This window comes from Bos indicus x Bos taurus, chromosome 27, assembly GCF_003369695.1.
Source record: "Bos indicus x Bos taurus breed Angus x Brahman F1 hybrid chromosome 27, Bos_hybrid_MaternalHap_v2.0, whole genome shotgun sequence".
In the NCBI taxonomy this organism is placed as follows: domain Eukaryota; kingdom Metazoa; phylum Chordata; class Mammalia; order Artiodactyla; family Bovidae; genus Bos; species Bos indicus x Bos taurus.
The window spans coordinates 8,554,332-8,577,821 of NC_040102.1; the positions used below are offsets into that span (position 1 = coordinate 8,554,332).

A 23,490-nucleotide genomic window follows, 5' to 3' on the forward strand; every position below is an offset into this window, starting at 1 on the left:
AGAATTTGTTCTGGAATTGCTGTTGAAACTACATGTGCCAAATGATAACTAATTCTACAAGGGGAACCCGGAGATTTATACTAGGCTATGCACAAAAAAAATCTTCAGTAAAGTCTGTTTCTGAGTTCTTCCATGTATTAACAAGTACTTTAGTATTAATGCATGTCTATAAATTCATATCTTTTTAAAACTTGACAGTGACTTTGGTGGTCATCTACTCCTCTGCTTGTTTTTCCCTCCCCTCTTTCTTTGTGGTCTTTTTTTTTTTTCTTTTCCTCTTTATCCCCCGCAAAACTTTTCAAGGTGGCTGTGATAGGCAATGTTGGGGCTTTGAAGATGTCCATACAAAGTAGATATTCAATAAATACTTGAACTTAGGATTAAAGTTTATAAATAAGAATGGTATTTTTTCTTTTTCTTTTAATTTTCACTTTTTCTAAAGTTGAGGTATAGTTAATTTACAATGTTGTGTTAGTCTCATGTGTACAGCAAAGTGATTCAGTTATGTTGTTATTCAGTCGCCCAGTCATGCCCGACTCTTTGCGACCCCGTGGACTGCAGTAACCAGATCTCCCTGTCCCTCACCACCTCCTGGGGTTTGCCCAAGTTCATATCCATTGCATCGGTGATGCCGTTCAGCCATCTCATCCTCTGACACCCTCTTCTCCTTCTACCCTCGATCTTTCCCAGCATCAGGGATTTTTCCAATGAGTCATCAGTTCACATCAGATGACCAAAATACTGAAGCTTCAGCTTCAGCATTAGTCCTTCCAGTGAATATTCAGAGTTGATTTCCTTTAGTATTGATTGGTGTGATATCCTTGCTGTCCAAGGGACTTTCAGGAGTCTTCTTCAACACCACAGTTCAAAGGCATCAATTCTTTGGCATTCTGCTTTCTTTATGGTTCAGATTTCACAACAGTACATGACCACTGGGAAGACCTTAGCCTTGACTATACGGACCTTTGTCGGGTGGAGTAACGTCTCTGCTTTTCAACACTCTGTCTAGGTTTATCTTCACTTTCCTGCCAAGAAGCAGTTATCTCCTGATTTCATGGCTGCAGTCACTGTCCGCAGTGATTTTGGAGCCCAAGAAGAAGAAATTTGTCACTACTTCCACCTGTTCCCTATTTGCCATGCAGTAATGGGGCTTGAAGCCCTGATCTTAGTTTTTTTTAGTATTTAGTCTTAAGCCGGCTCTTTCACTCTCTTCCTTCACCCTCATCAAGAGGCTCTTTAGTTCCTCTTTGCTTTCTACCTTTAGAGTGGTGTCATCTGCACATGTGACGTTGTTGATGTTTCTCCTTCCTAACTTGATTCCAGCTTGTAACTCATCCAGCCTGGCATGTCTCATAATGTGCTCAGCATACAGATTAAAGAAGCAGGTGAGAGCAGACAGCCCTGTTGTAGTCCTTTCTCAATCTTGAACCAATCAGTTGTTCCATACAGGTTCTAACCATTGCTTCTTGACCTGCATACAGGTTTCTCAGGAGGCAGGTAAGATGGTCTGCTATTACCATCTCTTTAAGAGCTTCCCATTGGAGAAGGCAGTGGCACCCACTCCAGCACTCTTGCCTGGAAAATCCCATGGATGGAGGAGCCTGGTAGGCTGCAGTCCATGGGGTCGCTGAGAGTCAGGCACGACTGAGCGACTTCACTTTCACTTTTCACTTTCCTGCATTGGAGAAAGAAATGGCAACCCACTCCATTTATTCTTGCTTGGAGAATCCCAGGGACAGAGGAGCCTGGTGGGCTGCCGTCTATGGGGTTGCACAGAGTCGGACATGACTGAAGCGACTTAGCAGAAGCAGCAGCAGCAAGAGCTTTCCATGGTTTGTCATGGTCCACACAGTCAAAGGCTTTAGCATAATCAATGATACATAGATGTTTTTCTGAAATTCCCTTGCTTTCTCTATAATCCAGCTATGTTGGCAATTTGGTCTCTAGTTCCTCTTCCTTTTCTAAACGCAGCTTGGACATCTGGAAGCTCTTGGTTCACATAATGCTGAAGCCCAGCATGCAAGATTTTAAGCATGACCTTACTATCATGGGAGATGAGTGCAATTGTTCGATGGCTGGCACATTCTTTGTTACTACCCTTCTTAGGAATTGGGATGAGGATTGACCTTTTCCAGTCCTGTGGCCACTACTGAGTCTTCCAGATTTGCTGACATAATGAATGCAAAACCTTGATGGCATCGTCCTTTAGGGATTTGAATAGTTCTGCTAGAGTTTCATTGCATTTAGTAGCTTTATTGCACCAGTGCTTCTTAAGGCCCACTTGACTTCGCACTCTAGAACATCTGACTTTGGGTGACTAACCACATCATCGCAGTACTTCAGTTCTTTAAGATCTTTTTTATACAGTTCTTCCATGTATTCTTTCCATCTCTTCTTGATCTCTTCAGCATCTACTAGGTCTTTAGCATTGTTTTCCTTTATTGTGCCCATCTCTGGGCGGAATGTTCCCTTGAAGTCTCCAGTTTTCCTGGAGAGGTCTCTGGTCTTTCCCCTTTTGTTGTTTTCTTCTGTTACTGAGCACTGTTCCTTGAAGAAGGCCTTCTTGTCTCTTCTAGCTATTCTTTGAAACTCTGCATTTAATTGGATGTACCTGTCCCTCTCTCCCTTGCTTTTCACGTCTCTTCGTCCTTCTGCTATTTGTAGTCTCCTCAGATAACCACTTTGCCTTCTTGCTTTTCTTTTTCTTTGGGATGGTTTTGTTTGCCGTCTCCTGTACAATATTACAGAACTGTGTCCATAGTTCTTCTAGATCTAGTCCCCTAAATCTATTTGTTACCTCTACTGTGAATGCATATGGGATTTGATTTAAGTCATACCTGGCTGACCTAGTGTTTTTCCTGGTTTCCTTTAGTTTAAGCCTGAATTTTGCTATGAGAAGCTGATGATCTGAGCCACAGTCAACTCCAGGTCGTGTTTTCGCTAACTGTATACAGTTTCTCCATCTTCGACTGCAAAGAATGTAATAAATCTGATTTCGGTATTGATCATTTGCTGATGTCCATGTGTAACGTTGTCTCTTGTGTTGTTAAAAAAAGGATATTTGCTATGACTAGTGCATTCTCTTGGCGGAATTCAGTTAGCCTTTGCCCTGTTTCGTTTTGTTTTCCAAGGCCAAATTTGCCTGTTACTCTAGGTATATCTTGACTTCCTACTTTTGGATTCCAATCCCTGATGATGAATAAAACATCTTTCTTAGGTTTTACTTCTAGGAGGTCTTCTATGTCTTCATAGCAGTGATCAGCTTCAGCTTCTTTGGCACCTGGATTACTGTGATGTTGAATGGTTTGCCTTGGAAATGAACCAAAATCATTCTGTCATTTTTGAGGTTGCACCTAAGTACTGTATTTCAGACTCTTTTGTTGATTATGATGGTTACTCCATTTCTTCTATGGGATTCTTGCCCAGAGTAATAGATATAATGGTCATCTGAATTAAATTCGCCCATTCCTGTCCTTTTTAGTTTGCTGATTCCCAGGATGTCGATGTTTATTCTTACCATTTCCTGCTTGACCATGTCCAGTTATACACACGTATATGTACATATTCTTTTTCAACATCTTTTCCACTATATATTATTACAGGATACTGAATATAGTTCTGTGTGCTATACAGTAGGACCTTATTGTCTATTGTACATATAGCAGCGTGTATCTGCTAATCCTAAACTCCTAATTTATCTCCCCCACCCCACCACTGGCAGCTTCCTTTGTGCCTGCGGTGCAAGAGACCCTAGTTCGATCACTGGGTCAGGAAGATCCCCTGGAGAAAGTAATGGCAACCCACTGCAGTATCCTGCTTGGGAAATCCCACAGACAGAGGAGCCTGGCGGGATACAGTCCATGGGATCACAGAGAGTCGGACACAGCTGAGTGACTAACACTCACTTTCACCCCTGCTGCTATACCCCTTCGGTTTGTTTTCTATGTCTCTGAGTTCATTTCTGTTTTGTAAAAAAGTTCTAGAATGGTGTTTATTTATCTGTGCTTGAAATGGTCAATGCTGTTAAGAACACTAAATAGATACATGAGTTTTAGAAGAGATGCATATATTTCAAATCTATGTATAGTACTCTTAGAACTGGCAAGTCGTACTACTGTCTACAGTAATGAACAAATTATGAAACCGTCCTGAGCAGTTTTTCTGTTTTAAGGTTTGTCAGTTAACAGATGAACAGATCCATCACCTTGTGAAAATGATACGTAATTTCAGCATCCTTTTTTACAGGGTAAGAGCAAACATTTTTCAACGATTCAAAATGTTGCTTATTTCCCTTTAATTACACCAAAAATGTTAAGGCTCTATGTAGCCGTCTAAGGGTAAGAGCGTAGGAGCACAGTGGGAAGAAGTGACATGTTGTGGGCATAATTAACATCTTAAGATTTTAGGTCAAAGGTTAGTCCCAACTAACTATAATTACATTAAATTATGTTTATACTAAGTTGGGGAACAGGTATGTTGGCATGTTACTTAGACTCATGTTCTAATTTTGGGCATATAAAAGTAAAAGGTAGGTAGTCTAGAGAGAGAGTCAATACTTTGGGATAAATATAGACTTTGGTTCAATCACATTTTGCCACTTACCATTTGTGTGGTTAATATTATTTAGGTTACTTAATTTAGGTTTAGTTTATCTATAAAATAGGATAATATTTGTCTTAACACAGAGGCTGTTTTGAGAATAAGTCCTAACTAAACTGTAAATTTTGAAAGTTGTGTATATAGGCATGGGCTTCCCTGGTAGCTCACCCATCAAGAATTTGCCTGACAATGCAGAAGACATGGGTCAGGAAGATCCCCTGGAGAAGGAAATAGCAACCCTTTGCAATGGCAATCCCAGTGCCTGGGAAATCCCATGAACAGAGGAACCTGGCGGGCTACAGTCCGTGGGGTTGCAAAGAGTCAGACATGACTGAGCAACTAAACAGAAACATATTTTATCTTTAAACAAATTATCATAAATATGTCCCTTTTTCTCTACATTCCATTTTCTATGTTGAAAATGTTTATTTTTGCTATTGTTACAAAGTCAGGTATTTTAGGATTCTTCATTAGTTGGCCTAAAGTGTTCATGAGTCTTTAGCTTTATATACCTGTCCTAAGTATCCGTGGCTGTTTTAATATTATATATGCCCACTTGTGCTTTTAGGGAAAGATGATTCCAAATAACTACCCATTTTCTGCCCAGGTTAAGATGTGTATTTCAATACTTGGCTTAAATTATTATGGGTTGTTTTTTTAATTTTCAGCTTGTACTATTATTTGCTGTATTTCTGAGCTTTTAAATTTTCACACTGCTGATATAAATCCCAAACATTGTCTTTAGAGGAGCTTTATGTGTATGTGAGTAGAATAAAACTGTGACAGAGAATAATCAATGTCTTTTGAAATAGAATTTATGCCAAATGGAACATGTTTGCTGCTAGAATGGCATTTGAATTTTTCTTCTTTTTAATTGAACCTGTAAGATTAAAAACAACTGCCCCTTTTCACGTCAGCGAAGAAGATGATCTTATTAAGCTTTACCCTGTAGAAATAAATTTTTTGGCTATTGAAACAAAGTGAGCAGCTTCAGTGTTCTAAAAATAATCAGATTTAAAGCTAATCTAGTCTTTTTCTTATAACCACATAATTATTTTTAATTATAAAAACCTTAAAAGCATGAAAGACATTTTAAATTATAGTACTTTTGTATCCTATTTAGATAAGAGGGTAAAAAGCCATGCAAAGAGCAATTTTAAATACTAATAAGTTATAAAATAATGGCTTAATTACTTCAAACAAATCTTATTTGACAAATGTTGCCGAATCTTGTCAATATCTTTTTCTCAGATGAAAGAAAGATTATGAGGACATATGTATAAACATATGTAAATTTTTAACAAATCATTTTTAGAAATGACTTTCAAGAATATATCAACACTGTTTTGTATATAACATAATGTTTTTTTGTTTGTTTGTTTTTAGTGCTGCAAAGTGGGATCTGCTCTCTCTAAACACTATAAGGTTTACAAGCGTCCTAATTGTGGTCAGTGTTGCTGCAAAATAACTGTGTGTCGCTTAGGGGAGAATAACAGAATGACATATTTCTGTCCTCACTGTCAGAAGGAAAATCCTCAGCATGTTGACATACGGTGAGAAATCTAATTTAAAGTGTACTGTTTGCCCCACTTCTCTTAACAAAAGGGCTATTAATAAGAGAACACGGCTGAAGAGCTATCAGGCTATTAAGAACAGAACAGAACTCACAAGTATGTGAAGGCTTGGAAGAAAATAGTAAATAATATCATCCAAAAACCAGAATGAGCTGGAGATGACTTATGAGCCTTCTCTGATTCTGCAGAAAAGCTGTAAGTTTGATGTTAATATCCAGGCTTTGGCTTTTGTCTCATTTATAAAATGATTACCGGGAAGTGTAGTTTTGTCAATAATTGGAAAAATGCAACTACTTTCCAGAGTTCTTAATTAATAGTAGAAAACATTAGCAAACTCTCTTTACAGAATTGCTGTCTTCCTGGTGAAGCAACCAACTACTTATTAAACATAGACGCAGTGATTCAGCCAGTGGCTGAGTCAGTCTGTTCCCATTCTGCATTCCAGAGCAGGGAACTCACCACTGGGTGGGTTCAAGGACCCGCTGGCTCCACTGAGAGAATTGAGCTAAAACTGTGTTGATCTCCTGACCTGCAAAAGCCCCTGCTCTGACCCGTGGAGCACAGTGGTACTTAGGGCCTCCTGAAGTAGGTGTCAGTTCAGAATTAGGGTCCTGTAGTCTGCAAAACGTTTGCTGAGTTCTTCCCCAATGTACACTTACCCTGGTAAGACACCTTAGGTCTCTTTGGGGAAGGCTGGGTGAAATATTAACCATATAAAGGAGCTGCAGGATTTGTGATTTTAAGTCAGAATAATCAGTACAGACATGAAGCACATTAAGTGCTACAAGAGTGCAGGGACGTTAGCTGTTTATAGGTACACAAAAGCTTGGGAAAATCTCGTAGAAAAAGTGTAATTTGATATTTCTTATAGAGATATAATTTTGGCTAAGTAAATGAGCAAGCAGACATTATTTAATTGGAAAAGCATTGCCACAAACCTCAAATCATTGATGGTAACGTTGACCAAGCCACGTGAAGACTGTACGCTGTTAAATAGGAAAAGCTAGTTTTACTGTTAGGGTGGGGATAACCGGTCGGAACCAGTAGTACTAGGAATGGTTCATGTCTCACTTAAATCAGTAGATTAAAGACTTTTTAATTGATTATAGCAATGTTAGGATAGAAAATGAAGAAACACACATAAAGCTTGTGTAGTATAATGGGCAAGAGATGGTTACTAGGCCTGAGGTCAAGACACTGGAAATGGAGGAAAAAATAGTCACCTAAAGCCAGCAAGAATTATGACAGATTTGATATGTGGGGTAATGCAAAAAGTTCCAAGCCCCCAAACAGAAATTTTCACTTTACAGCACTGGGAAAGATGGGTGGAATGGAAGAGATAAATCAAGTTTTGGATATGTGGACCAGATCCATATATGGTAGATGATGAAGGCTTGATGGTTACACCTGTGTTGTTGCTGGAAGTATTAACACAGGATTGATTCCCTGGAAAAGTATAGAGAAAAGAAGCAAGGTCTGAGCTTTGGAGGTATCCCTAACTACACAGTAGGAGGGAAAGGGGCAGAGAGGGAACAGGATGCGGTGGTTGGAGACAGGAGGGTAAGCAGGGAAATACACGTCTGTGAGGAGGCCTGGGAGGGCGGAGGCACCGTTTTGTCTGGGGAGCTCAGGGCCCTGGGACGGGAGTGATGTGGTCCAGGTCCCCATTACGTCTCCATCAGTATGTCTCCAGCTGTCTTTTGTTTTTTCTTCCTTGTTCCTATGTTTCATTTTCTTCATCACCTTTTGTTAACAATTACTTTTCTCTAAACCATGCTATATTCCCTTTTTTTCAGCTTCCTCACCCCATTTTACTATCAGAGATCTGAAATATGGTTAGATAATGTTTTATTACACAAATATAGGGGTTTCTTATTTTTAATATTACATTTATTCGATCAAAAACGTATAAGAGTTTCTGGCAGAAGACGTTCAATATATATTCGTCTACTGAATAAGTGATTAATATTCCGTATGTATTTGTTTTCTATGAACTGATAGCTTTTGAAATTTTTAAAAATTCACATTTTTCCAGATTGTCAAATAAGCAAAGGCCTTTTGAAACTAGGATTCAAAGCCTCAAGGGTTCCCTGAAAGAGTCTTGGAAGTCACCTGTGAGCTGTAGAGGCATGGTGCACTGGACATGTCCTGGGCTCTCAAGTCCCTTCCTCCTAACCTGGTTCTGTTTTATATGTTGGCAGCCAGCTGAAGACTTATTGCAGAATAAGTGTGTACATAATAAAGCATTTGAAAACAAGTAATATTTGCCCCACTCTTAGAGATTTCTACAAGTAAGTATATTCTAGTCATTGTCTGGATGAGCATTTGAGCACATTTTATATTGACGAAACTTTTTTTGTTTCAAAGTCATTTCAAATTCAAATGAAATATTAAAAGTCCCCACCATAATGATCTAAATTCTTGTGTTCCTTCAGTCACTAAAAATTTACTTCAGTCCTTCCTGAAGTCCTACCCAGATTTTCTAGTCTGTTGGTCACACCGTACTTTGCATACCTGTACGCGTGTATTGTTGGCTCTTCTTTACATACTAACTAGCAAAACCTGTGTATGTGAGTATTGTTTCCATGAAGGGAAACTGCATTATTCTTTGACTTTACTGGAGTCTTTATAATTTCTTTCTCACTTTTTCATTTTTCTGCTGTTGACTTTATTAGGGTCTGCCATACATCAGATGCTGGGATAGCACAGAGAAAATAGAATAGTAACTCTGTGACTAATACGTTCCCACATGGTGCTGCTGCTCCTTTCTCTGAGGACCACCAGCCCTTAGGTCTCCCTCAGCTGCCCCTCTACCAGGCTGTTCCTGGGTAACTGGTGAATGGTTCATGTTTGAATGGACTTGGAGCCCCGGTCATGACATCCCCTAAGCAAAGAATGGAGCGGCATCTCTTGAATTGGACGTTTGAGACAGTCCACCTGCTCCCTGACATCACCAGGGCATGTGGTCCCTGGGCACTGAGCAGATACACGGTGGTGCTGGCAGCACGTGGGCCTTGCCCAGAGAGAACCCCAGGCCTGACTCCACAGACAGTGCCCTCCACCTCGTGCCGCTGGAATGACTGCCTCCATCCTCCACGCTCCCCTCCCCCCTCCACAGAGGACCACACAGCAAGCCACGGAAGCTTTCTGAGTGTCTGGCAGATTTGCCTCTGCAGCAGGGCCTACAGGATGTGTTGACACACTGGGTATGAGGGAAAGTGCTACAGACGGCTCCCAGGTTTCTTGCCTCATCAGCTGAGTGCATGGTGATGCCATTTACCGAGATGTGACAAACCAGCAGGATTGCAGATTGGGGGCGGGGGTCTGGACTTTTATCTGTATAAGTTTCCTGTGGCTGCTGTAATAGGTTACCAGTAACCGGATAGCTTAAAGCAGCAGCAGTTTATTCTCTCATGGTTCTGAGTGCCAGCAGTTTAGCATTATTCTCACTGGGCCAGAGTCACAATGTGGGCAGGCTGTGCACCCCTAGCCCAGCGGCTCTAGCGGGGAATCCATTCCTTGCCTTTTCCAGCTTCTGGTAATTCTAATTTCCTTCACTTGTGACTACATGATCCCAGTCTCTATCTTTCCCTTCAGTTCAGTTCAGTCCAGTCGCTCAGTCGTGTCCAACTCCTTGCGACCCCATGAATCGCAGCATGCCAGGCCTCCCTGTCCATCACCAACTCCTGGAGTTCACCCAAACTCACGTCCATTGAGTCCGTGATGCCATCTAGCCATCTCATCCTCTGTTGTCCCCTTCTCCTCCTGCCCCCAATCCCTCCCAGCATCAGAGTCTTTTCCAGTGAGTCAACTCTTCGCATGAGGTGGCCAAAGTACTGGAGTTTCAGCTTTAGCATCATTCCTTCCAAAGAATACCCAGGACTGATCTCCTTTAGAATGGACTGGCTGGATCTCCTTGCAGTCCAAGGGACTCTCAAAAGTCTTCTCCAACACCACAGTTCAAAAGCATCAATTTTTCGCCGCTCAGTTTTCTTCACAGTCCAACTTTCACATCCATACATGACCACTGGAAAAACCGTAGCCTTGACTAGACGGTTCTGCATATATCAAATCTCCCTCTGCCTCACTCTCTCTTAAGGACACTTGTGTTTGGATTAAGAGATCACTCTGATAATCTTTTGGAGGTCATTATTCAGCCTACTGCAGACATGTTAAGGTTGAAGTTCTGGTGAACTGTCCAACTGGAGACTGAAAATAATTTATTACTAGATTATTAAGACATGGAGCAGTTAGGAGAAAATGCTTCCAAAGCTTCTGTATGTAACAATAAATATCCTCTTATGGTAAATTTATAGGATAGAAAATGAAAATGGTGAAAAGTTGGAGCACATTAAAAATCTGAAGGTTATTTAAATTTTTTGTGCTTTACTTAATTATGAATAAATGCATGATGCTGCTGCCTCTCATAGTCAGTAGAGGGCAGGGATTAGGTCAAGTAAATTCTTTAGAAGGTCTGATATAGTATAGGAATAAGAAATATTTTTTAAATTTATTAAACTATAGTTGATTTAGAGGGATAAGAAATATTGAATAGCATTAAAAGTCAAGGTAAGTAAAGATAAAAGAACCATAATGAGATGTGTCTCACTTTCAGATTTTCTTATGCTATTTATGATTTTACCAGACAAGTCTGAATTTAAAACCTGTTATAATTATATGTAGGGAGCAATATATTACAGGAGACAAGGCTGGCTACCTTTGAAAGTCAAAGAAGTCATGTTGTGAAATGTAAGGTACAAAGCCTTTACTGGAAGAGTTTTTGTTCAATATTAATGTTTGGACACATGAAAGGAATCCATGCCACTGCCTTGGTTGCTAAGCCATGTGATGTGCTCTGTAGACCCAGAAACGTGCTACAGAGCAGGACTATATCAGAGCTTAGAAAGGCCCTTCCTTTAACGATACAGAGTCAATTAGGAATTCAGGGTAGAGAGTCATAGTTTACGTCTGTGGGCAAAAATCGGGGTTGGTTTTACTGTTTGCTTACTAATCTCTTAGATATCAACATGAGAGAGTTTTATGTGAAGGGAAATAACGTTAAGTATAGATATCTTTCCCATCATAATAGATTGTAGATCAACTAATTGCCACAGTGCTGAGTAGACATTGTTGAGAAATTCCAGAGGCACACAAAGTAAATGTGAAGCTTTTCTCATCTTAACCGTCATTGCTTTAATTTCTACATAACTTTTTCCCTCCCTAATTTGGTTGGATAAAGATAGTTTTGCTTCAGGAAGAGTCCCACTTACTTTAAAAATTAGTTCAGAAATGCTCCCTAGTGGTTAGGTCAACTGCTTTTAGTTGGTTTAAAAGCACACATACACACATACAGTTCTTTGACTGTAAGTCTTTTGTTAGTTCTGTCTTTAACAGCAATCTTCAGGACCCAAGTGAAAACATTCTGAGACATAGAACTTCTAACCAATAGTAAGCGTGTAGCATTTGGGTATTAGTGGTTCTGTAATTGTTTCGGGTACTCAGAATGTATAAGAACAAGGCCGTAATAAAAGTGTTAATGATTAACTTTAGGACAAATTCTCTTCCAGCATGCTGCCAGTTAGAAACACCACAGTCAATTGGCCTTCTAGTAGAGAGCGTCATCTTATGGACTGTGTGGCCCAGAAATCTGAAGAGCAGTGGACATGTGAGGTCTGTACTCTAATAAATAAGCCATCTTCTAAGACATGTGATGCTTGCCTGACTTCAAGGCCTGCAGGTAAGACTGAATTTTGATTCTGAGTTCCTGCCATTTCAAAGAGGATAAATTACACAAAGTCAAGTATATATCTTGTTCCATTTTGATATTTCACAACTAACTAAAATGCCTTCTTTCTGAAAGGTTTAAAAGAATTGCCAGCCTTTGCATGTAAACCATGCTAATATTCTGTTGAGCGCTTTTTTTTTTTTTTTTAAACAGGGAGGGAAGACATGGTATGTGACTTTGTATCTCAAAAAACTGAGACGATCACATCTGTTCTCTGTTTCTAATGAATTATTCAATAAAGCTTTGTTTTATGCAGATTTCAGCAACTTTTGAATTTGTTATTCAGTCCAAGTGGTTCATAAATTGAAAGGGAGGATTTCTGTAAGAATATCTTTGCAGGTGGAATAGAAAAATGCTGAATTTTCTCCTCTTTCTTTATCCCTCCTACCCCTTGTTATTAAAATCTTTACCCAGACAATTGTACTGATTTCATTCAAATCCTTCAAAATAACTCTTCATAGCTCACAATTTCATGCGTTCAGAGAATGTAAAACCTCAGAGGAAACCTGTGATTAAGAACCATCTCATTGATGTGGCTTCTATTGTGTTCTTTCTTTCTTCAATTAGAGAGGAGAAAGTTCATTCTTGACTTCTGGACCCCACATTGTGTGAGCTGTCATATTGTGTTTTGTTCTCTGGGCCAGAGAGGCAGGCATCACCCCTTACAGAGCTTCACTGGGAGCAGAAGGAACTGTGTCTCCTATTTCTGGCCCTCCCTTCTTCAGTATCATTCAACAGAGAGCCCTCAGAAAATCACAGTCTTAGATTTTCACATTTATTTTGACATTCTGAAATGCCTTTACACATCTTAATTATTTTCTTGTTATTTTTTCTGAATATGAAAGGCATATATCTCAAGAGCAATTTAGAACAAATTACAGTACATATTCTAAAATTTTAAGATGCTTTCTTGAAACATATTTAATAAATGTAAATCTTTGTAATTCATCTTTACTTTTTTGTAATGAGCCTTTCACTTGTTCTTGTCATTCACAGACACATTCCTGATGATCTAGATACAGGCTCTAACTGCTGATCTAAAGCTTTGTGGGATGTCCCCTCTTAATTACACTGCATTAATATTTGGTCTGATAGTTGCAAAATTGATAGCTCAATAACCTTTAAATGCTAAAACACAAAATAAAGCATAATAAATATAAATCTTTATTAAACCCACCTCTGAGTCCCTGGAAGTTGTTGAAATTTTGCACTTCATGTAATACTTTATTTCCTAATCAGAAGATGGCTAATTCTGGATTGCTCAAGCTAACTTTGTATTATTAGTTATATACATTAAGTCACTGTAATAAATGAACTGAATGTTTTAATCAGATGAAAAGATGTTTCAAATAGTCAGTGTATTTAAAGGAATACTATAGAATTACTTGTCTCTTTTTCCAGATTCAGTACTCAGGAATGAAGGAAATCCTATTGTCTTTAACAACTTAATGAAATACCCTTGTAATAGCTTTGGAAAATCAAAGGCAAAAGTGAAGATCAACAGGAAAACTGCATTTGGAACTACAGCTCTTGTTTTGACAGATTTCAGCAATAAACACAGTGCTTTGGAAAGAGAAGAAAGCCACAGTCATATACCGGACGGGGAGTTTCCAAGCCCTCCTCCTAACGTGTGTGGTAGTGATACACTGAACACCTCCAAGGAGAGAACAAACTGTAGAAGTCAACCATCTGACAAAGTAAATATATCACCTGTAGTCTGCTCTCAGTATAAATTATTTAGTCCAGCACATAAAAAATTAAAAACAACCCACTACTCATCACCGGATCTTAAAAGTTGCAACCCTGGATTTTCTAACAGGTATGATGCTTCTCACCTTGGTCTTTAAGGTATTTGCATTAAGTCTTAAGGATGAAGAAGAATCATCCGTTGCTAAGGAAGCCTAATTGATCTTGGAAATGTAAATCAAACCCAGAAAGACTTTTACAGTATTCAATAATTTGCATCCCTTTCTTCCTCTAGCTTGTAATACTACAGAAGGGAAGGGAATGAAAAACAGAATTTCCTCCATCCATAGGAAATTTGGTTTTGGTTTTTCTGACTTAACTATATACATGCTTAATACAGAATGTTTGGAAATATTGGAAAGTATGAATACAAATAATTAAATCCCCCCCAGTCATACTGGTTATCAGTCTCCACTGTTAGCAGTGTTTTATTTTATTTTTTTTAACTTTTCTTCCAATGAAAGATAGTTCTTCTAAAAGGGAAACTGTTCATTTAGTAAATGTCCTCTGTTCTAAAGGAGAGGGCTCTGAGACATTTTTAGTGACATTTCTGCTAAAGAAAGTGGCTGTATTTCAAACAGCCAAGGAGAGTGGCAGTCATTGTTTCAACCAAAAAGGCTTGAAGAGCATGTGTACTACTTTTGGACATGAAATTAAAAGGTTGTAATTCCAGTTAATGAATACTACCAGACCACATATGTTTTTAAGAGACTACTAGCTCTACATTCAGGAGAAGACACCAATTGCTGTCACCAGAGATACAGTGACTTTAACAATGTCATCCTTGTTCCTTAATGATTATTGGCAGCTCCTCCTACTGTTCTTCTCCAGCCTTATTTAATATTTTGTCTGGGGCTCCTGATGACCATAACTCCGTCAGGGAGAGACTTTTCTCCACAATTTTCTTTTCCTTCAGAAAGCAGACATTGTGTATCCAGCATCTTTGCATGAAGGGAAGAGTATTTTAAATGAAGTGAAGCTCATCTCCCACTGGTCTTCTTGCCAGTGGGAGATGAGCAGGGGAAGAGCTGCTGTGGGTGGGCTCTGAAGTAATCTCAGGAGGGATTCTGGTTTCCACCCTCTCCTCTGATTAGCTGTGTCTTTGCCGATGGAAAGATTCTTCCTCTGGGTAGTGAGGCGAAGGACCACCGGTGCACACACCTAGAGTAACCTTCGGGAGTCCTTGTAACTTATTTCATAACAGAATTCTGAGATGACTTTTGCTCAATAGATGCTTTAATCGCCAGTTCCCCATACTGGTTCTAAATTTACCACCAGTTCATCTTGATAAATTATTCTTAGCTAATTTTTTGTTGTTCTTCCTAACCACTTATTATAACTTGTTTGACTTTTGTCTGTAATACTCATAAAATAGAGACATTTGAGTTAAGTTATGGAGGGGAAACTTTTAACTGCTCATTCAGTACACCATCTCTTCACTTAACGCTAATTAACGTTTCATGATGAAAGTTCATGAAGGAGCTAGTTAAGAGGGTCCGAGTTGGGAGGCTTTCCTGAAAGAAAATAATTTTTGAATAGCCTTTTTTGTTGTGTCCCATAAGTGGAAAGAAGCAGATGTGATTGTTTAAAAATATTGTGGCTGTTTTTATACTCAGATGAAGTATCTTGGCATATTTTTATTTCCTTAGTGCTTTGTAGAAAATCTCAGACAATTTAACTAATGAATTAGGGATTTAAAAAACATTAATGTAACCTTAAATTTAAATGATTTCTTCATAAGCCATTAGTAATAGGGTCATATGATTAATCACACGCACACAGCATTACTTAGAAACACTGCTGCATGCGAATGTGTTGAATATAAGAACCCTAGGAATGCGACTCTAAAATCAATCAAGATCAACTAGCAGAATAAATGTCAAGTGATGAAATACATTCACCCAGCAGCCCTTCTGCACCCAGCTACTTTACAAGGAATAAATTGCAAATTACTGTCATTTATTTCATTTTTCTCCTTGTCTGACAGCTACAGTGTTCATCTTGTGGACAAGATGCTGAGCAGAAGCTCACAACATAATAGGATTAAAGCAGGTGGTCCACTCAGAGAAGTGATAGCCAGTTCATTTTTTCTTTAATAATTATATGGTAATTAATTTGCCTTTTGTTCTTTTAATTACTGATCTCATCACCACATGATACATGCTATGTTGACAGGGCATATTTTCAGATTTCAAATTGGTCTTTAGACAGATTTGAATTGAATCCAGCTACTGGATTATAAATTAGATAGTTGAACCAATTTTTAAGCAGTTAAGAATGATTGTTAGACAGTTTTAAGTCTTTGATCCAATTATTGTAAATACAGAGCAAAACACAGTGATACCACTTCAAAGAAATCATACATGTGTTTTAGGTTGAAGTTTTTCCTGAGCTGATACAAAGGCTCATGTAGATGAGAGAAATGGAATAAAATCAGTCTGCTGCCATCAGCGTTGCCAAATTCTACCTCTAATCACCAGTGAAGCACTGACACCTTATACATGCATCTGGGTCACCTTTTGGGGTTTTCAGTCCCCAAGAATGTCAGAGTCACCTGGGAACATCCAGGATGAGTCCTTTAACCTCTGTTTGTTTGTTGTGATCCTTGAAATGCTGCTGCTAAGTCGCTTCACTCGTGTCCGACTGTGCAACCCCATAGACGGCAGCCTACCAGGCTCCCCCGTCCCTGGGATTCTCCAGGCAAGAACACTGGAGTGGGTTGCCATTTCCTTCTCCAAGGCGTGCAAGTGAAAAGTGAAAGTGAAGTTGCTCAGTCGTGTCCAACTCTTAGCGACCCCATGGACTGCAGCCCACCAGGCTCCTCCATCCATGGGATTTTCCAGGCAAGAGTACTGGAGTGGGGTGCCATTGCCTTCTCTGCCTTGAAATACTACTGAACTACAAAATATACATTCAGTGAGGCTGATTAATTTAAAAAAATTAGATAATATTTTTATTATAATCACCTGATCTGTATAATAAGTTAAATCTTGATAAATTGGTCATTGAAAAAAATACCCACTTTAAAATTAAAACCTGTGCTTGGTAATGTCCTCCTTCTTGATAATAGTTTTTCTCTGATCTGTTTAATATTATTTGAACAATGCTTATTGAACATGTTCAGTGTTTATTATTAAGTATTTATTGAGAACCTACTGTGCATTATAAGCATTACACTTGATTTAATGACTTTTACCTCAGCAAACTACAATGAGCAGAGCTAAAGACAGCCCACCCCCAGTTTTAATAAGTAAAGTTTTATGGAGACAATCCCGTTTCTGGTTGGTTTACATATTCTCTCTGGCTACTTTTCATGATAAAACAGCAGACTTGAATATTTTGCAACAGAAACCAAAAAACCCATGAGCCTAAAAGTATGTCCCTTCTGAAAAAATTCACCAACCCTGATCTATTATATTGACCATTTATGCCGTGCTTAGGCGTAGAGTTGTGTCCGACTCTTTGCGACCACAAGGACTGTAGCTCTCCAGGTTCCTCTGTCCTTGGGGATTCTCAAGGTAAGAATAATGGAGTGGGTTGCCATGCCCTCCTCCACTGACCATTTGTAATCCAATATTAATATTTAAGATAACAGTCCTAGTTATCAAAACAAGTTAAACTATTCCATATGCTGTTTACCCAAGAAAACGCTTTGCTACATTATTGAGACTTTTTAAAGTAATGATTCATGGAAAGAAAGAGGAACCAGAATGTCCTCAGTTAATGGAAACGTTTAATTGTCTCAATAAACTGAAATATCTTCAATTAATCAGAACATTTAATTATTCTGGGTAATGTTTGTTATCATGAAATGAAGATTTGTCATGTGTCTTTGGAGCCTGTGTGTTCTTGGTCGCAGTAACTCGGTACTCTGACATGTAGTGTGTGTATATTCAGTCTCTGGGGTTCTGATTCTACAAGCCATCTGGAGTAGAGGCCGATGATTCTGAGGAGCTGCCTAGTAATCCTGATGCTTCTGGTCAATGGACCACACTCAGAGGGCCGGGATAAGATAGCATATGGTGTTTTTTAATTTATCTTTGTACTAAGGAAGAAAGGGAATGGAAGACAGAAATGAGGAACTTACAGGAGACACTGGAGTCTTTCCTTCCTACCTTGATCCTATCTTCCACCATGCTCCTCTCCAAAATAGCTTTAAGAAAGGGAATCTAAACCTCTCCCTGGATTTGTGAAGCTGGAGATTTCTAGGTTGAAGCAAATAGGTTCAAAAATGCTTGATTGTTAACCCCAGCCTTCCAAATAATAAAATTACGTTTGCATGTGTGTACTTTTTTAAAGAAAGCATCAGTTTATTTCCTTCTGTTAAGATTTTTAACTTTATTTTCTCCTCCTCTAAATTTTTTGTGAGCATTGTTTATTGCCCTCTTGCTTTGATTTACTCAACGTCTCTACCACTATCCAAATGTTTAGCTTCTCTTGGAGTTAACATTTTAATATTTACTCTTTGGGAGGCACTGATGAAACCAAAGGAGGTGGAAAAGAGAAGTCTTTTGCCCTCGCCTTCTTTATTTCTGGTTAGTGTTCCCTGTGATTCTAAATGATAAGCCACCATCCCCCACACTGAAAGTGCTACCAACAAAATACCTGCTGGAGGAATATTTCATAATAACAGTTTCTTCACAATGCCCACAGCTGCTTTCATCTCATAGATGCCGCTGCACAAACAGCTTCAGAAACTACCCTCAGGATGTTTGAGTCCATTTAAAGCAATATAGTTAAATGTCTTTTATAAACAAGTGTAGACCAACTTCATCACAAATTAAAGATCCCTTGTATGTCAATTATATCTCACTTGAAACTGGAAAAAATATCTCACACTCTGAACATTTTGATTAGATATGATGCCTTGAGATATTATAGGAACGAGTATGTGAAGCATATAGTTTAGGATTTATAAGTATTTTTTAAAAAATCACCTGAGAATGGTATTTTGTTCAGAAATTAACTAAAGGAAGAACTATATCATTTAAAAATTAAAAATTGGGCTATTAGGGAAAGGGCTTCTGGTTTTAATAAGGGCTCTTTTTCTCTTCAATTGGTTTATTAAAAAGACTGTTATACAGGCATTATTAAAAATATGCAAAGTATAAAAATTAAATCATGAAGCTCCTTTTTGAAGAGAAAATTCCACATACAGTGGAAGGCCAGCTTCTGACCTTTATACACTGTATGCTGGGATAACCTCCAGCTGCTCGTGATCTAATCATGGGGAAGAATAAAGCTTCCTTGCTAGCTTTACAGAATACACGTTTCTGCTCTGGCAGCAGCCTGCTGAAATATGATTGCAACTATTATGTAGCCTTGATCAAAGCAAAGCATAGAAAATTATCTTTAGAGTGGGCAGTAGAAAGAGTGATCTCTTTGGCCTTGTCAGAGCCATTGATGACAGTCTGCTACCCATGAGAAAATAATTAGAGAAAATTGTGACTCTTGCTCGTTTGTAGGTCAGGGGGCTATTGGACTTGAGAATATTTTAGGGGAAATAAAAGTGGCCACCCAGTCATGTTGGGTAAGAAAATAAACAAATGTCACAAATGAAAACTAAGAAGATTGGATGTGCAAGTCAGCTGTTGTTATTCTTGAGAAATGTGAATTATATGTCTAATTTAAATTAAATTTGCATAAATAGGTACCTTTGGAAGTAAATTAGAATTACCTGGGAAAACCAAGAATTAGAATGACGTAAGAGTCAGACACAACTGAGTGACTTCCCTTTCACTTTTTACTTTCATGCATTGGAGAAGGAAATGGCAACCCACTCCAGTGTTCTTGCCTGGAGAATCCCAGGGATGGGGAAGCCTGATGGGCTGCCGTCTATGGGGTCGCACAGAGTCGGACGTGACTGAAGCGACTTAGCAGCGGCAGCAGCAGGAGTGTATGTAATTAAGTGAAGTTGACCACGGTCCCTTTTTGGCACCATTTCTCTGTACAGGCGGGATTCTAATGTGGAGGTGAGGTGGTGTGAATGATCCCTTTTAGCCCTGTCGTGCTGCAGTTATTTTTTAACTTGTCATTACAGTGAACTTCAAAGCAGTATGACAGATGGTCCTTGCTTGTTAAATGCCGGCAGTCCCCGCTGCAGTAAACACGGCCGCCCCTGCGCTCTCCGAGTGGTGAGGAAGAGTGGAGAAAACAAGGGCAGGCACTTCTATGCTTGTCCTCTAGCAAGAGAAGCACAATGTGGATTTTTTGAAGTACGTGTATGATTCATCAAGCTCAATGATTGTGTCACTGAATACTTAGGCCACTAATATGTAGCAAATATCTGTCCATTTATGGTTTTATCTTTAAATATAAAAGCTATACTGGTGTTAAAATTCAAAGGTGTTCATCCCAAAAGGAAAAATTAATTCAATGACAGCTATTCCATTATTAGAGTATATTTGTAACCACCAGTACAGGAAGAAGTATCCCTTGGTTTACAGAGAGAAAAGTAATGGAGTCGCCAGGGACTGATAATCCAAGATAGGTATTTGCTTTTCCTGACTGCAGAGTGACATCCAGACCTTTGGTTTATGCATTGAGTAGAGGTACCTGGGAAACAAATTTACACGCCCTGGGTTTACAATAAGCTTGGCGACTCCTACTACACAGGCTTAGCCAAAAAAAGTGATGACACAGTAACAGTTTAGATGTAGGTGGTTCCCCAGCCTTTCAGTCTATGAGTTTGTCCCTCCGAATGACTATGAGACAGAAGCCAGGAACCTGGGTCCCTTAGGTCAGTCTTGCTTCCTTCCTCATTGTGAGCCTCATGCTGCTGACTGTCATCTTAAGGTTTAAAGATACGTATTCTCCCCAACTGCTTTATCTGATGAAAAACTGGAGAAAGAAAAGACGAATCTGTTTCAGTGCTGGAGCAGAAGTTTGCTGGTTGGGCTTACTGAGAGAGGAGTTATCTGTCTTCAGTGTGGTGCCTTCCTAAGGAATTCCCCAGGGAAGATGTGATCATGATTTCAGAGCCTAGCTCCTGCCGGAGATGTGACTCCATCCTACTCAATGTACACATCTCCCCTAGAAGCTTGTATAGACTTACTGGAGAAAATATTAACAATATTCATCACAGTCTTCTTGGTAACTCTCTTGAGGCCAAAATTAATAACGATAAGAATAATACAGTGGAATCTGGTAGTAATTAGTCTGGGTAATTCTGTATTGGATTCTTTTCCTAAGAGAGTAAGAAAGTTTAGTATTAAAGTCATAATAAATCTTTGATCTTAATAGCTTGAACTGAAACAGATCTATAGCAGGAACATTGCTGATTTGCTTTACAGTGAGATTTTCAAAAAAGTGAAGGAACTTCTGTAAGTAAGCCTTTGGAAGAAGGAGACTTGGAATTATGAGAATTTCTCGTGTGGTTCAGGCAAATTTGTTAGAGAAGCTACTTATAGGATATAAAGCTTTTAAAGGGCAATAACTGATGACTTACATGTATCTTACAATGTCAGATTAGTAGGAAAAGGAGTGGAAACAACAAAGTACTAATCAAGTACATCTCATCAGTCTACCTGCATCTAAACTTTACAATCTGTTTCTCTCTAGTGGGCGGATTTGTCCTTCCCATTCTGCATCCATGGCAAACGCTCCATCATGAGAACAGTGTTGAAGATTGGACCAAATAATGGAAAGAATTTTTTTGTATGCCCTCTTGGGAAGGAAAAACAGTGCAATTTTTTCCAGTGGGCACAAAATGGGCCAGGAATAAACATTATTCCAGGTTGCTAATTTTCTAGTATTTGAGAGCTATTCATTTAAGTGTGTCATCTTTCCATTCAAAAGCTGTGTATATTTCTTTTTTTGCTTGATGAATGCTATATGTTTCATCAAATATACAATATATTCCATTTATAATGTATGTTTAACCTATTTAGTTATGACAATAAAGTATTTTTAATATGCTCTTGGTCTGTTTTAACTTCTTTAGGGAAGCAGTAATTTTTTTTTTTTTTCTTTCAGGAGAGGAGTGTGCAGTTCAATAAAATAATGTGGTATTCTGTCTGTGATGAATAATTTCTCATGTATCACCACTATTCATAATATATGATTAAAGGAACTTCTTGTTTTCCTAAGTGAAATGTAAGAAATGGGATCTTCTTTATAGAAAATATTTTCTTTCTTTTTATTCTATTCAACAAACATCAAGTTCCTCAAGATGCTAAAGACATGCCGAACACATGTATAACTTCAAACACATTTTCGTGAAAAGCTATGGGGATTCAGAATATAAAAGTAACATTTAAGAAAAGAAGTCATCTGTATATCTTTAAAAGAGAAGTTGGTTTAAACTTTTCTGCTCGTGATTTAATACCTGTTAATTGCTTAAGTTCATTTCAAAAGCTTAATGTGCTATTATTTTTTTAATTTCTAGTTTTAACTCCCCTCTTTTTAAAATATTTAGTCTAGGTATAATTACTTCCCAAAAGAAAAGAAAAATATTAATCTCAATGCATTTCTGCATGTTTATGGAAAATTCCATTCAGAGCTGGTTCAATCTATTTTAAAGGATAGCGTGGAAGATGGCTGGAACCTCACGCCCCTTCTAAAACCAAATAGTCCCTGCAGCACTCTGGAAGTTAACAGCATACAAAATTACCAACAAGGAAAGAGCATATTTCATCACCATGTGCTTTAAACTTTACACTGAAGAGACACAGAACCAACCTAAGATCAGTGATCTTCATCTTAATCGTGTAACAGGGTAATTTTAGAGCTCAATTGGGCCATGGATGGTGTTAGTGACTGATGTGAAGGACACAAGGTGTGCATTCAGAAAGTAACTACATGTTAATTGTACAACAACAAGGGGTAAGGCCTATTGCAAACCAGGATTCCATAAATTCTAGTCCCCCAAAGCAACTAATTATGAGGAAATATAGGCAAATGAAATAGTAATTTTAGAGATTATCTAGTAAGAAATGTGCAAGATTTATATGAAGAAAATTTTACTGACACATCAAAGAAACATGTCTAGACAAGACAGCATCTTGATTGAAAAGGATGGGTGTTTAAAAAAGGTCATTCTTCCAAACTTAATTTTGAGTTTTAAAGAAATTTCCCATGAAAACCTCAGGGAGGTTTCTGCTTCCATTGAGGCGTAAGCTCCAACTGAACCCAGCTCTAGATTCTGGAATAAAACATTCTGGAGAATGAACAAAAGAAGACAGCTTCTAGAAGGCTGTGAAATTTGGAGGAAGAGACTAGCTGGAGGTAAACAGTTTTTATCCTGAGAGTGGGACAAAGTCAGTTTCAACCCACTATCTTTCTGTCTTGAAGAGCCAGCAGGCAGTCTGGGCAACAACAACTCCTGAGAAGGCGAAATCTCAGAAGACACTTTGAGATGAGGAGCCCTAAGTTCTGTGTTTAAACTGCCCATGACCTTGAATGATCCCTGAACAACATTCATGTATAGAGCAGCTAAAGATACACCAACTGAACCAAGATTTTATCTACCGCCCAGGAGAATTTGCAATTTGAATCCAATAAAATCAATTGCCTTAGACAAGAGTCAACATTCTCCAGAGGAATATACCAAATCCAGATTCCACCACTTCTTATTCACATTCACTATTCCATAGAAATTATACAGCATAAGAAGATACAGAATAATGTGACCCAGATTCAGAGAAAAGATTTAGCACCCAAGACCTACTCCAAGATGACCAAGATGTTGAAACTACCCACCAAAGATCTTACAGCAGCTATTACAACTCTGCTCAGTGAAGTAAATGCTAAATGGATATGATGCCAAGTAGAAATTCAAATCTTCAA

At 38.6% G+C, this 23,490-nt stretch overlaps 1 protein-coding gene across 2 annotated transcripts in view; it reads left to right on the plus strand.

Annotated features, from left to right (window-relative positions):
* Window positions 1-21,621, plus strand: part of NEIL3 (nei like DNA glycosylase 3) — a 46,265-nt gene extending 24,644 nt beyond the window's left edge. Inside the window, exons 5-10 of one of the 2 annotated variants that reach the window (XM_027530064.1) lie at window positions 4,172-4,246; window positions 5,986-6,152; window positions 11,741-11,910; window positions 13,360-13,777; window positions 19,745-19,919; window positions 21,265-21,621. In XM_027530064.1, coding sequence (XP_027385865.1) covers window positions 4,172-4,246; window positions 5,986-6,152; window positions 11,741-11,910; window positions 13,360-13,777; window positions 19,745-19,919; window positions 21,265-21,447 — 1,188 coding nt within the window. In that variant the 3' untranslated portion in view covers window positions 21,448-21,621. The remainder of the gene's footprint in view (window positions 1-4,171; window positions 4,247-5,985; window positions 6,153-11,740; window positions 11,911-13,359; window positions 13,778-19,744; window positions 19,920-21,264) is intronic. The other variant, XM_027530065.1, reaches the window with a different exon arrangement.
* Window positions 21,622-23,490: the final 1,869 nt, after the last annotated feature.